Raw genomic sequence first — 15,788 nt, 5'->3', positions numbered from 1 at the left:
TGTGGACTCAGCCCAACAATTTTTTAATCAAAACCAAGAGCAAGAGTAGTTCTACATCCTTACAAAAAAAAATTGAGCATTTATTATGCTTGTTACTCAAAATAGGTTTTTAGGAAAAACATAATTTGAGGGGCCAAATTTTGAGTTGTTCAAGAATACCAATTTGTTGATCTTTTTTTTACAAAATCAAGTACCGCTTTGGACTTAATTTTGACTTCACCCACTTCCAAAACCCAAGGGGCATCCTCACTGTAGAAGAGACTATTCTAGTCTAATGTATCAAGACACGGGTCCAAGAGTGTCAGCCTACAATGGCTAAGCATGTGCTAGGAGCCTAAAGGCTATGAGCCTAGAGGTTAGGGCCTCAAGACTCACGTGGCTATGAGCCCTACAATACCTACACATGGCATAGATTGGTCAAGTTGCTTGGGGGCCACCAAGGGATTATTGAAACTTGTTCTCATTCACATAGTTGTTGGTGATGCATGATTTTAAGACATGGTGTCTTTTGCTTGCACCATAGTAGCTTTATTTTTGTTCTTGATTTTCAGAAAAATTTGTCATTGTCAAAAGGTTTTAATGACTCTCAATTACCAGACTCCTTTTCCCAGCCATTTATTATCTCAACATAGACCATGCAACATGTTTATTTTCATCCCAAAGGTCATATATGACCTTCCAAGATAATAGTGTCCTCTCTCTCTCTCTCTCTCTCTCTCTCTCTCTCTCTCTCTCTCTCTCTCTCTCTCTCTCTCTCTCTCTCTCTCCATCTCAAAAGTTGAGAAGACTAATGGAAGAGTGTACTTTATTGTCAGTGAATTGAGAATTAATAGCAAAAACTAATGAAGTATTAAGAGAATTATTCAATTAAGCTTAACTAGTGTAGGGTTATCAAAACTAAAGAGAGATTTGATACACTTACATGCATGATTGATGGCTACAAAAAGATAGAGAGATTCATATACACATGATATGGATAGAATGTCGGACTTTTGGAACCAATCGCCCCTCCAAAAAGAAATTAAGTATCTCTATTCTCTCGCAGAGAGATCTTGAATCAATACATGGTTCTACCTGTCAGGAGAAGGGTCTTAGCCGCTCTGAGCCTATGGGAACACGAATTAGGGAGTTCCTTACTCCATGAATGCACATTATGTATAGGGGTCATTAATATGGAGAAGAGGTTTCTTTATTAGGGTGTTTGGGTAGAAAGATCAACCTAAAGAAGGTTCCACTTTGGAAAACATCCGTCCTCTTTGTAAGAGGTTTCCCACTTTTGTTTTTGAGGACAAATTCTCTCTTTCAAGGGGGGAATAATGTCAAGACTAGGGTAAGTATATCCTTGTGCGACAAGGTCCCTATGCAAATAAATAAGCCATAAGCTATGTTAATTGCTTTGTTAAGGGGTCTCCTAAATATAGCAGCTAGAGCATCATATAAGATGAGGTGGTTGGCAGGTGAGATGCACGTTCATAGCTTCTTGGCTTTGCACTAGCTATGCACCATAGACTCTCTAGATCAAAAAGACAAAAACCCTAACGTCTAGCAGCATAAGGAGGTGTTTTTCTAGAAGAATAAGTCAACAACCTCAAGCCAAGCCCTTAAACACTCATCGTGCGAAGACTCCTACAAGTAGAAAGGGAGATAGAGAGGAACAAGAATTATGTATGAGATAAGACGTTCACGTGAGCATGAAGAGCTAAACAGCATGTAGGAGATGGTAGTTACAGAGAACTTGTAAGAAGGGGGAAGGGGGGCGGAGAGAGAGAGAGAGAGAGAGAGAGAGAGAGAGCTCATAAATGAGCCTTTTTTAGAGGAGGAAGTCTTGCAGTAATTCCTAAATTCCTCCTTATTCCACTCAATTTATGGAAAAAATCAACACAAAATTTTCAAATCTTGTTGTTTCCAATTTGATCATGAATGCCTTTTTAAAGATCGCATTGATTTTATGAGATACTCCAAAAACATACTCACTAGGTCTCTTTTTTGGTGGTTTATCCACTTTTAAGACCTTTCTTTTAGCTCCTTACCGTTACTTTCCTCATAATGAAGAGGTGTGTGTGCATGGACAATTAGGGGTTCTCAAGCTAGTACATATCTCCCTTTTAGCTAGAATTCTTGCACATTTTTTAAAGCATCCAAGATCCATTTCTACCCGTTTTGGTCCCATAAAATCATGTCAAAATCATTAAAGAATTTTGTAGGAACTTATGAAGATTGCATTTTATTTTGAGAATTGTAGAAGTCTATCATGTAAGAAGACAAGCTATAATTCCATAAAATTAATGCTCAACTCTCAATTAAAAATGTTGATTTTTACAACTATGTTGCAAAATGAGCTCATATAGAGTCTTCTAGAATTTTAGTATAATCTAGTTGAATCTTTATATGATTTCGCATAAAATTGCACTTTTCAAAAGAAAAACAAGATACAAGTGATGCATTGTCGCGCCAAACAAGTAACAATCCGTTTTGCTAAAAAATGCATTTTTCAAAAGAAAAACAACATGCAAGTGATGGATTGTCTCTCCAAACAAGTAACAATCCATTTTGCTAATTAGATATGGCCATGGGTGACTCATCTACTTGTTGAGCGATTCCATGCTAGCTACGTAGAGCTAATAACTATCTAGCTAGTTAGTTCACTTGTTCACTAGCTAGTTAGGTAGCTATTTTGCGAGATCACTAGACACTCGTCTAGCCAACTAGCTAGATAACATGTTTATTGCCTATCTAACTATCTATCAAGCTAGCTAGTTATTTCACTAAACTAAGGTAACTACCTAACAAGTAATTAAATGTTCTTTACACCTACCTAGCTAAGTAACTAGTTATACCCTACTAGCTAGCTACCTACCTAAACCCACACTATGTACATGGTTTTGAAGTAGTTTAGCCCAATAACTACCTAGCTAGCGGTAGCTATGTTGATTTGAATGAAGCTTGCCGAATCACTACTTTGCTAACTATCCGAATAGCTAACTAATTCTTCTTTGAGTAACTTGCTAAGTAGCTAACAACAAACGATTCAAGTTTTCAAGCTAGGAATTCATTTAACTAGCTATCTCTCTACATCAAAATGTACCATATTACCTATATGTTTTTGAAATAGCCAAACTAGTTACTAGCCACATAGCTAGTTAGAAGATATAACATACTATACCATGCTATATAGGCAAGTCGGTTAGCTATCTAGATAACAAGCTGAGCAAGTGGTTGGTTTTCTATACCATAGTACAATAAATCGACTACAAGGCTACTAAAAGTAGTTAACCTAGCTATAAAGCTAGGTTGCTTAGTACATGACTAGCTAACTAGCTAGCTAGCTACACCAAATTATACTTTATCTCTTCATGGTTGTCAAAGTGGTCAAACTAGACAACTAGCTAGCTAGGTAACAAATTGGCTAAACCTTCCTATGCCATTTTATCTAGATGGATTTTAGAGTTTACAAATTTTCTAGTTAACGAGCTAAGAAGGTGGCTAGCTATACCGTACTAGCTATGAAGTTAGTTGGCTAGCTATATCATACTAAATCATCGACAAGGCTACTAAAGTAGACATATCGGTACATAACTAAGTAGCTAACTAGCTAGCTAGCTAGCTCAAACTATATCATATTACTCAGACGGTTGTTGAAACAAGCAACTAGCTAAGCAGTTGCCTAGCTAGTTGGGTAGCTATATTATAGTATACCCCTTTGGGGATTCACTACTAAAATAATGAGACGTGACCGAAATTCCTTGCTAGCAATACTATAGTAGACCCCTAGGGGATTCACTACTAAAAAAGAGATGTGACCAAAGTCCCTTGTTTACCCCTATATACATGGCCATGCTTTGTAAAATGCGCCTTTTAACTCTTGTAGGACACTAGTTGGCCAATTACATTGGTTGTGATTTTCATACTTGAAACGCACTCAATATCTAATATGGATTACTCTAGAAGGCAATTAAAATAGTGACCCTACCATCCACATCTTACTTAACTAGTTGGCTATAAACAAATCCAAGCTAGCTAGTTATACCATGTTATGTACCATATCATCTATATGTGATCAATTCACTACTAAAGAGCTTTAAGAAAAAACACAGTTAATGTTTTTCTTGTCATCAATGTGGTGTTTGGCTATAAGGCTTGCATAATTAAGTGAACCGAAAGTTCCTAGTTACTTAAGTTTTTGGGTTCTAGATGACCAAATCATGTTGTGAAGCCATAAAGTCAAGTGTGCATGTTTAAGAATGTTGTGTACATGTGCAAGAACAATTCTCAAATGAGGGACCTCTTTGGAAGCCCTCCTCCTCCTCGTCCTCCCTTCTTTCATTTTTAGTCCCACCACACCTATTATTCAAAATCAAGGGGGGAGATTATATGCCCCTCCCCTTGTACTTAACAAAGTATGCTCTATACGCACACGAGCATAAAGGCAACATAGGAATTATCAACCAAAGAATTTTCAAGAACACTATAAAAGATGCAAAATGATTTTCCAAAAATGTCACCTCCATAAATTTGACACATGAACTTGAAAAGAATGGCGTTTTCCCCTATTGATTCCACCTTTGAACCTTTGCTTTGTAAGTATATCGACCTAAAGTGTGTCAAAAGTTTTCATCAAGGTTCCTCAAAGTTGCAAATTGGACCATCTTAGATATCTACTTGTGAACATGAATGTAAAGCACCTGCAATGAACAACCACATCACAATGGAAAGTAAGAAGGCTAAGGAAACAAGACAAATGGGATGTGATATCCATCACTCTTACACCCCTCGCCAACATTTCAAACTAATCCTTCTGACACTCACTGCTAAAGCAACTCGAATACCGACCATTTTTGTTTCCCATTATTTGGGCAACTAAGAGCAAATCTTCGGTAAACTCTGTTCCCCAGTGCTTGCAAACTCAAATACCAGCCATTTTTCATTTGTGAATGTGATCAATTTGATTGATGGAAATTGTGTCATGAAAAAAGATTGCCGAAAGCATTCGAATGCACAAGGAATCTCCAAGTCCATACCCTCCTATAGACTCCTCAAGTCCTTTCCCTTCAATAGACTCATGAAGTCCATACTCTTCTATAGACTCCTCGAGTCCATGCCCTTCATAACCACCAAGGGTTCACTTAAGAAAAATTCAAGGTCATTTCTTATTGTCCAGTAATACCATTAATCCAATCTGGGGTAGTGTTTGTTTGTTAACAACACGGGACTCCGCTAAGTGGTAGGCGGCTTGTGCCAATAAAAGCAAGCGAAGCAGCCATCGGCAAGGCCGATCCTAGCGATAGGATAGTCCTAAACCCAAAATAGATAGAAATAAAACCCATAAAATTGAAGTGTAACAGTCCTAAGCATTTGCTGTACAATTTGCGGAACTCTTGAAAAGTTAGGAGACATTCATCAAGGGGGAACAATCTGAGATAATGAATAAGTGGATAATTTTGTTGATAAGTGGTCAGCCAAAAGCGGTATGTCCGGCCAAAGGCATATTGGCCACTTGTCTGATACCACATACAGACATTCGACCTCTAATTACAAGTGAGTACATTGATTGACCCATGTCATAAAAAATGTAGAACATAAGAATAATCCTCCTCAATTTAGAACCTTCCAAAAAATCGATCAGCTATTATTTGGAAAAAAATAAATACAAGTTTACTCTCACACACATGATAAAATATAGGCAGCGTTAATGGTAAGATAACCACCTCTACAATCAAGTAGGTGCCCCATCTAAAACACCCCAATTCTTTTCAAAGGCTTCAAATAGCTTATATGCTTTTTCTTCAAAAACATTGCTTACAACTTTGCAGATACAACATCTTCTGCCTATCATAATATTTCCCCATGTGGCCAGGTCTTCCTTCCCCCCATATCACAGCAGACAAAAGTTACCTAGTGAAATGCCACCCCCCTTCACTTGTATTCGAACGCGCTTTCCGCAATTAAAACAAGCGGACCAGAAGGCTTTAAAACCACCATCTGATTGGGCACGTTCTTCATGAAGATTGATCCGATGTATAGCAACAAAGATTATTTAGAACCTCAAAGAATCCGTCTTGTCCAAGTACCAGTCGAGCATTCACTCCAAATCTAGAAATTCCATTCGTTTCCTCATTGAACCTTTGAGTTCAGTTGCTTCTTTGTCTGCTTTGAGGGCCTGAAAAAAGAGGATTGAATTGTGTTAAACAGCACACGAGATTGAGATGTGTTACACATCATGCAAAAGGCTATGATTGCTCATATGCTCACCGGACCCTTCCATATCCAATAATGCACAAATTGCGTTTTCAAGAGCCTCCATGTCGATGCAGTCCATGCATACATACACTTAACCACATCCAAAAGAAGAAGCCCAGAAACCAAAAGCAAAAAATCGCAAACATAAGATACCCATCCGAATTTCCTTCCCACTGCTCCTATTACTCTTGCTTTATGACTCCATTGACACGAAATTTCTTTTCACCTCCAAACTCCTTTTTTCTCAAAAGCCCCACCCAGCCTAAAGCCTGGACTTGGCTTCCGCCAGAAAACGCAAGATTCAGCCTAGGTAAAAGGTTGAAGAAAAGTTCTCTAAAGGCTGACACATTCAACATCAAGTGTGTCCAGTGTCACCGGTTCAAAGCTTGTCACTGAAAGAAGCCTGAATTACAACCTACAGCTATGTACATTCAAAAAAGAAATGCAGAAAAACGCAGGAAATTACATAGAGAAGATGCTTTCTATTCGTCCCTGAAAAGGCATTAGGGGTTCATGCAAGACGGTGTTGGTAATTTTCATCACCTCATGCTGGGTTCAAAAGAGCCAGTGAAAGAGAATTCCAAAGGGTCGTGGATCAACCATGGAGAACGCTCATTGGAGCAAAACAGCAGAGCTCATTTCCAAACCCAAACAAAATTGGGCGAGCGCATCCCCCCCCCCCCCCAAAAAAAGAAATGCACTGCTTCCAGCCACTTTAAAACGCAAATTACGGAGCATGCGCATCGAACATGCGTCAACAGCATCCAGATAAAGAGTGCAACCAGCATGCTATCGCTTATTGGATGGTAAGACTTCTGGGAAAATGTAAAATCGAAGTACCTCCGCCTCTTGTGAGTGAGGGCAGTGGCAGCCTGTGAAAAGTGGAGAGTTTACTGCCAGCTTCATCTGAACCCGGCCTTAATACAGAGACGATTGGCTTGACATGCAAACCACAGTCCCTAGTAATAGCAACTAAAACAAACCAAATTGTGTGCGACTTGTTGCTTTACCAGCCAGTTATACACTAGAACATATGTGGCCACCTGGTATGGGGTCACATCTTGTGTCATACTAATGGTTAAATCCAACAATGGTCATACAAAGATGGCAATAAGTTACATGTTTTCATGGATGGTAAAATAAAAACATTGCTTACCTGCTCAATCATTTTACGGCTTACTCTCTGCATATGCGGTGGCAATTCATCTCTAGTTGAGTCCTGTAGAAAAAATAAAGTCATTCAGTGACAATTTTGACCTTGGTATAAGGAACCGCATATAAATATTTCAATGGAAAATGCATACCAGTTCACCAATTAGCACCACATTCTCCCCGCGAATTATGTAAAGCCCAAGAGAAACATCACAGTACTGGTCCCCAACAATGATCCTCTCTACTGCACCTTCAATGACAACATTTGCTGGAGGAGAAAACAACAAAGCCATTATTTTATATACCTAGATGAATCCAGGATAAGCCCAGATTTATATAGCAATCGACACCAAAGTCCTATGCAAGGAACATTACACATACCAAACTGGTCAAATGACCTAAGGGTGCCTATCAGCTTCCGTCCATCTCGTAAAATAACCAATAATTTCTCTGAACAAGAGAGACGTGTAAGGAGGTGTTTTAAAAGGAGTCTTGAACGAAAGGAAAAAGTGGACAAGCAGTATACTTTCCTTGGAAAATCTAGTATGACGCATGCAATGTGCTCAAAAGTACGCCCTCATTTATTGAAAACAAATAATCAAATTAGTAAAGTTTTAGACCCAATCCACAGCTTTTATGATATTCCAAACCTGCTGCACAAAGATAGCAAATGTGACTCACGAGTACTCTCCACTTTCATAATGAGAGATGTCACACGTACGGAAACCTTATTCCAAGGACTCTCTGTGAAAAGGCAGAGTTTCTCTTCTTGCTTCAATCATACGTAACCATCGAGAAGGCATAATCATAGATTTTGTATTAGGGACAAGACGATTGTCACTCATCAGCCCAAAAGAAATGAAGGTGGAGAGAGAAGGATCAAGGTAGTGAAAAGAATAGAGAGACTTTGCAAACACCACAATACAGAGCAACAATATCTTAATTATAGTTAAATAGCCCAGTACAATCTTGCCTGCGCGCTCTCAATTTAGAGTTGCATGGCAATCTAGACAACTCCAAGAGAGACAAGGGGAGAAGCTATAACCGGCCAGTCCACAGGAGCGGGCGGTACTAATCCAAATACCTGTTAACTTTACACAAAGCACTGAGAAGAAAAGAGAGCAGAGATGCGTCCAACGACTGGATCGTCACTGCGCACACGAAGACCAACACCTGTAGGCCCCAAAGACTGGTGCCGCTTTCGGTATTTCTTTATTCAATTGAAAATAGACGATCCGAACACTTAGATCAAACCCTCACCAAGCTGTTCAAACCTGTCAAGGGCTGAAATTGCAGGTTTCCGACCTGATTTCGATAGCATAACAGCACCAAAACCACTATAGGTCAAAAGTACACCTCTAGGACAAATTCCCTTGCATGTTAGAAGCTGTAATTTACTGTTCGGCCACTCACAGGTGCCCAAACTCCTGTAATTTGCAGTTTAGGTGTGAAACCCTAAATCTGCAGAAAAACACAGCAGGCTGTAATTCTTTGTTTTGGATCGTTTTGAGCGGAGCGAACGTCTACGTGTGTCCCAAGAGCTCAAGCACGCAATGAGACAGTCCCCCTGTGATTTGGACAATTTTTCACACGAGAAAGCTCTCCAAATTCGCAATCTTCGCAATGGAACTGTGCGTACTTGTAGGGGATTAGCAATTAGCTAATCCAGTTCCTATTCAGAAGGCTCTTGCCTTGGCAAACGCGCATAAAACCCAAAGGACTGTACAATCATCAGAGTAGCCCAAGCTAGTGGAGCGTTATGATTTGTGCAAAGGGAAGAGAGAGATGGACGAGAGCAAATCATTGTGCTACATGAGGCAAGGGAGAAGCCAAGCTTTCCATTAAAGCTGTGATCACCTACACCCACTACTCACACACTCACTGTAGTTCACAATGAAAAAAAATCAGCCTCCTCTCTCAATTTTGGGAGCCCCCCTCTTGGGATGAAACTTCTGGCGGCTTGCAGGTTGCTCTCCTACTGCCATGTGTCCAATTTGCCCCTTTGGTTTAATTTCCTAGTACTCACCAACTTATAAAGTTGTGACTTGCCGAGTGGCCCAAATTCCATTTGGCGCGCACAAGCTTTCATATTCATCAGAATTCAGTGCTAACTGGCCCCACCATTCCCAGACTGATAGACCTAGATTCCCAATGTGAGAAACCCGTTCAGCCGCAGCCCGGCCATGCAATGTCCACTCCTTTGAGCATCATGAACCATGCTCTTACATTGCTTCATAGAGCTACATCGTCACTGTGGGTTCGATCTGAAAGGCTTCAAGATACAGCTGCAGCAACTGAGGTGAATCAACCACTTCAGACTCTTCCATCCATTTGGCATCCAACGACGGATAGTTCTTGAACTTCACCAAGTAGCGTCTTCCAGCCTTTCCTCTAACCTTCCTTTCCTTATGTGCCAATATTTGTTCAAGAACAAGAATCTCATCCAATTCTTCCACTTTGGGCTGTTCCTCATCACTCTCACATGGTATCAGATCACTCTTCATGTTCTGGCGTTCCACCTACAGAGGTTCTCCTAGCGTTTTGCAAAAGCCAGGCACGCGATGGACTTTGAAGTTTTTCTGTCACGGAGGAACCCACCTCCACCATCGCTTTTTGCTCCCACACCTGGCGATCACCATCTGGCAGCCAGCGCTGGCCCTTTTGGGCATTTCGTCGCCGGAAAACCCCTCCCTACAACCTGCGTTTTCAGCCAGATCTGCGTTTTCTTGGCTGATTCACTTGCGTCTTTGGCAAACAGCAGCGTTTTCAGTAGAGGGGACAGCGCTGGGCCTTGGTCCTCTACAGATCTTGCCTTCCACACCGGCTTGGCATCCAGTGCGTTGCCGGTCCGGTTCCTCTTCATTCCTTCAGATATCAGCCATACATACCTGCTGTTTTCTCTGTTTTCAGCCCACTTTGGGTTGCTACATTGATTCCCCACCCTCCCTACACGCTCTGCACCGCTCTGAACCCTGTCGGGAGCATATGAACACCATCAAATTCGCTGGACAGCAGCGTTTTCATCACCTCGCAGTCGTGTTTTTGGGTGGACAGCAGCCTCTTGACTTTTGTTTTTTACAGAGGATGAAGTTATCTCTTGCCAAGACACCATCCCGATGGTGGTCCATGCGGTCTCACAGTGACTGTTGCAGCTGCAGTATACGGTATCTTTCACATTGGCTTGATCATCTACGGGCGTACGATCCTTGGGAGATCCATTCATTCCAGCCAATCATTCGGCGGTTGCGCACTCCAGAGGGGGTGGTGACTTGTGGTTTGCTATGGACACACCTATGCGCTCATCAGAGGAGTTCACACGAGATATGGCCATGCTCATGGCATATGGGGTTCCGACATTTCTAAAGAAGACACCACCATCTTGGGTGGACAGACACTTACCACTTGACCTCGACATATCAGATCACTTGCTTACACAGGAGCTTCTGCATGGACTTATGGAGAGGATCTTGGATCTCTTCTTGGACAAGTTCATTGCTTGGATCTACAGACTAGAGTGGACTTCAGTGCTTTGGACTCTCTTGGAGAGTTTACCTGCGAGATGCACGAGATCAGGCATCCATAGACTATAACCGGAGTCACCCGGAGCTTGGCTTGGATGGTAGTGCATTTGCTCTTCTACACTCCTGATCATTTGGATTGCTACCTTCAGAGTTGCCTACACTCACCCTCGGTAACCTTGCAACAGACTCGTCCCCCGGGACAATAGGCCACTCCCAGCTCATTCACACTGGGAGCCACATCGAGATGCAGTTTGGTGGCGTTGTTGGCACCATAGTTTTTTTCAGACGCGTCCGTTTAGTCAACCACCCTTCCGCATGGGTACAAGTACGGACAAGGTACGGAATGTCTTTCTGTATGGCTAGCCATTGCAAGACAAAATTTGCCCCAAATTTTTACGGATCTTCACTTCTCTGTATATTGTCTACAGCTCTCTGTATACTGTATGCAAGCACTGCAGAGATTTAGGGACCGTGAGATTTGACAGCCAGCCCATTCTCTGGAGTTTCGAGTCTCGCCCTCTCTTGCTTACCTTGGTCCTTCATCTTCTCTCACGCCCACGAAGCCTAAACCATCACGTGGCGTGACTCTTTCTCGGGAGAGCCAAGGCACAATACAAATGGGCCGAACCAAGCGTCCCGAGTGGTAATATGTGCAGCAAGTGAAGGGCCTTCCAAAAGGAAAATGGATTTGCAAATGTAATTTTTGTGGGCATTCATGGAACGGTGGTCCTTTGCGTATCCGTGCACATATTTTGGGCATTGCTGGCCATGGTGTGGAAGGCCCATGTGATGAGGCCCCAGCCGATGTTGTAGAGATTGTCAGAAGATTGCATGCAGATGCAAGGCCGGAGGGAGAAGACAAAGCTGCTTTCGTAGATGCATTGGTCAATGATTTGGAAGGAGATGCCTCTCAAGCTCAAGAAGGTGCTTCAATGAGTACCCATGCTAAGGGAATGACTAATGTAAGTGGCTCTTCCAAGTCCAATGTGGGGTCCTCGAGCAAGAAGAGGATGGTTGCGCAAGGGGATTTGGGGATTTGGCAAGTGCATTCGGCTTGCAAGCACGGAAGCAAGCAGACCAAGCCTTGCACAGGTTTTTTTATGTTGAGGATGTTGCTACATGGAAAGTAAGAAGCCCTTACTTTTTGCATATGGTGAAAGCGGTTGGACAAGCAGGTCCTTCGTATGTTCCCCTCTCTTACCATGCTTTGCGCACCACAGAATTGAATGAGGAGGTCAAATGCAAAAATACTGAGATCATGGGTGTGCGCGAGAAATGGAAAAGGTATGGATGCTCTATTGTGTGTGATGGATGGTCTGACATTAGGCGCAGGCCTATCATTAACTTTCTTGCATGCTCTATTCATGGGTCAGTGTTTTTGAAAGCTGTAGACACATCTGGGGAAACAAAGACATCGGAATTTATTTTTAAGCATATCAAACAGGTTATCAGAGAGGTTGGCCCAGCAAATGTTGAACAAGTACGCATGGACCATGCAACCAATTGTGTTGGTGCAAGGGAGATGATCGGAAGGGAGTGGAAACACAATTTTTTTACCAGATGTGCTTGCCATTGCTTGGACCTTTTGTTTGAGGACATTGGACAGATTGGTTGGGTTGCAAAAGTGCTTGAGAATGCAACAAAGATTGTCACATTTGTGACAAGAAAGTCTTTTGTGTTGGCATTGTTTCGGCAACTTAGCAAGAAGGAATTGGTGAAGCCGTCAGTCACTCGATTTGAGTATTACTTTATTATGTTGGCCAATCTTGTGGATGAGAGATGCATGCAAGGTATGCGCAAGCTTACGATTGATGACAAATTTGTGAAGATGAAGAGATCCAAGACTAAAAAGGCTATCGAGGTCTCGAACATTATGTTTAATGCATCCTTTTGGAAAGAGGCCAGGCTGATTTTGAAAATTTGTCCTCCCATTTTGAAAATTCTCCGGTTGGCTAATAGGGAAGGAGCCACCATGGGGCTTTTGTACGAGCTTATGGATCGCATGGTAGAGCAATTTGAAAACATGCAAGGTATTGATGCTACAAGGATGGATCTATGCATTGAAAGATGGAATATGTTGCACACACCGTTACATGTTGTTGGATACATGTTGCATCCTATATGACGAAGAGGGCAAGAAAGTGATGGCGAGGTGCATGAAGGATGGATGACATTCTTAAACAAGTACACCAAGGGTGATTTGACCTTGCAAGGCACCCTGTTACATGTTGTTGGATACATGTTGCATCCTATATGACGAAGAGGGCAAGAAAGTGATGGCGAGGTGCATGAAGGATGGATGACATTCTTAAACAAGTACACCAAGGGTGATTTGACCTTGCAAGGCACCCTAATTGATGAGTTTGACATTTATAAAGCTGAAAGCAAGTCATTTGCTCATCCGATTGCAAAAGATTCAAATAGGATGCAAGAGGGAGTGAAATGTTGGGAAACTTTTGGGGCTTGCACACCCGCTTTGCAAGCTCTTGCTTTGAGGGTGCTTTCTCAAGAGACGTGTGCCCCTCCATGTGAGAGAAATTGGAGCACCTTCTCTCTCATTCATACCAAGAGAAGAAATAGGCTACTCCCATCTCATACAGAGGAGCTTGTGTACATACACACAAACTTGAGACTCATATCCAAAATCAAAGAGCGCGGTTATGAGAGAATGGAGGTCACATTGGAAATGCTCAATAAGGAAAAAGATGAGGACTGTTGCTTGCCTTGCAAGAGATTCAAGAGGCCATTGCAGAGAGTACTACAGATGCGATAGAGTCTATTTCCATTGCTGGTAACAGTCATATTGGAGCATCATGCTCAGTTGGTGGTGATGAGGACGAGGAGTGCTACTTATGACGATGAGGATATGAGCTATAGTGAGAGTTAGAGCTCACTGCGCCTGGCCGCCTGCTTATCGACCATGGTGTTGGACATTTACTTATGCCATGTGGTGTTCATTGTTGACTCTACAATTTAGATTCTAGCCTCTAGTCTCTACTTATGTTTTGAATCAGGAGACTACACTCCAGAATGTTTTTTGGCTTGCTTCTACAGTCCTCACTCCTTTTTGTTTGGAGGTTACTTCATTACTTAGAGGCACCATCTCTCCACTTTTTATTCTCTATCTACATGCCTCATTGACACATGGTCATTGACTAAAGTCTAATTAAAATTTGGTGTACCCACTAGTGACTATACCGTCACCCGTGTGCAAATTGAGCATCAAGCTAGTCTCTAAATTCTAATTTCTAAAGTTTCTATGGTTTTGTCTTTGTGTATAAAGTTTTAAACAAGGTGGTGTAGTATGTAGGCTTTTTAGCATCCTATGCAATAGGCTATCTGACATGTGGAATTTCGGGTAGTCTGATCCGTACTTATTCCGTAATTTCGTACACGTGAGCATCCGCATGTGATTGACGTATGGAAAAACTATGGTTGGCACGGATTCTGTTTTGCTTGACACTCGAGGATTGGAGACGGGAGATACAGGCAAGATGGCGCAGACAGATTGGTCTGGCCTTTCCCCCTCTCAGAGGATATTCATAGCGCAGACTGCTCAGTCTGGCTTCCCTTCTTCATACACGATGATTACGGTACGGACAGCTTCGTCTCACCACACCTCTTCCTTCACAGCGCAGACTGTTGAGTCTGGCTTTCCCCTCATCTTGTATTACCCTACCTACTGACATATCACCATCCCGTGGTGGTCCGTGCAGCCTCTTGATGACTACTGCAGCTTACGGTAGCTTCTACAATGCAGACTGTCTAGTCTAGCTTTCCTTAATTCGGAGGACGTTTACGGCACAGATTGCTACATCTGGCCTTCTTGGAGTTTTACACAGCTTAGCCACCTGGCCACACTGGGTTACAGGTTCACGCCTTGATAGGCTTCCAGTCATTCTCATGACGGTTCCTAGGCTACCCCATTTTCTCCAGACGGTTTGACTAGAGACACCACAAATCCTATTGGGCAAAACACTCGGAGGTGCAAGGTGCAGCGGAAAACTTTGCTCACGATGAGTGCTCCGAACTATGCTCAAGGGTTCCTTTTACTTACGCAAGGGAGAAGAATACGACACCAGACGGTTGTCAAACCCTCCTCCAAGGTCCCCCCTCTCTATGGCGAGAGAGGTCTATGCTATTGATTGCACAAATCTGGTACAATGGTCTAGATGCAATGGACTTGCCGACGATGTCGACAACAATGATGGCGGCAATGAGACGGCTGAAAACTGAAAACTCTAGGGGCTGAAATCTGCAAATCTGCTAATTGCTGAATTTTGACATTGTGTCGGCGAGGACGGCGATGGCGACGACAATGCGCTGAAAACGCAGATGCTGAAATCTGCGAACAGCCGGCTGAATCTGAAAACGTTGGCTGATTTGATGGTGCGGCGAGGATCTGCTGCGGGTAGGTGAGATCTACAAGGTTTGGGGCTGATCTTGCGGGGTCTAAGTGCTGAAAACTGAAAACGCTGATGCTAGGGGCTGATCTGTCGCCAGGAATCTGCAAAACGCTAGAGCAATCTGCAATCTGCAAAAACGCCAGGCTGAATCTGGAATTTGCTAACGCCAGGGCTGATCTGGTGCTGCTGAAAACGCTAGGCTGAAACTGTAGCCAAAATGTTGGTCTTGATCTGCTGTTTGCTGGAAACGCTAGGTCACCTGTTGGTCTTGTTGAGAAGGTGCACTGTAAGTTGGTGGACTTCTGCTGCCTCTTCTGCCAGAAAGTGCTAACGCTAGGTTTTTTTTATAGAGCTTAGCAAATTTGCCCTAACCAGTTTCCCAACAAAGTCATTATTAAGGTTTCTTTTATAGAGCTTAGCAAATTTGCCCTACTCAGTTTTTCAACAAAGTCACTTATTAATAATAAGTGAA

The 15,788-nt window shown here is 42.4% G+C and overlaps 1 protein-coding gene across 1 annotated transcript in view; it reads right to left on the bottom strand.

Annotated features, from left to right (window-relative positions):
- Positions 1-5,596: 5,596 nt before the first annotated feature.
- LSM1B (Small nuclear ribonucleoprotein family protein) overlaps positions 5,597-15,788 on the bottom strand; it is a 43,024-nt gene continuing 32,832 nt past the window's right edge. The window contains exons 2-5 of the mRNA XM_086503562.1: positions 7,771-7,839; positions 7,542-7,657; positions 7,394-7,456; positions 5,597-6,157 (exon numbers count right to left, since the gene is read on the bottom strand). Coding sequence (XP_086359688.1) covers positions 6,080-6,157; positions 7,394-7,456; positions 7,542-7,657; positions 7,771-7,839 — 326 coding nt within the window. The 3' untranslated portion in view covers positions 5,597-6,079. The remainder of the gene's footprint in view (positions 6,158-7,393; positions 7,457-7,541; positions 7,658-7,770; positions 7,840-15,788) is intronic.

The sequence above is a fragment of the Adiantum capillus-veneris genome, chromosome 27 (assembly GCF_014529385.1).
Source record: "Adiantum capillus-veneris isolate H3 chromosome 27, ASM1452938v2, whole genome shotgun sequence".
Classification (NCBI taxonomy): Eukaryota; Viridiplantae; Streptophyta; class Polypodiopsida; order Polypodiales; family Pteridaceae; genus Adiantum; species Adiantum capillus-veneris.
Note: the sequence above shows the minus strand (reverse complement) of the source record. Positions and strands in the feature narration are given on the sequence as shown.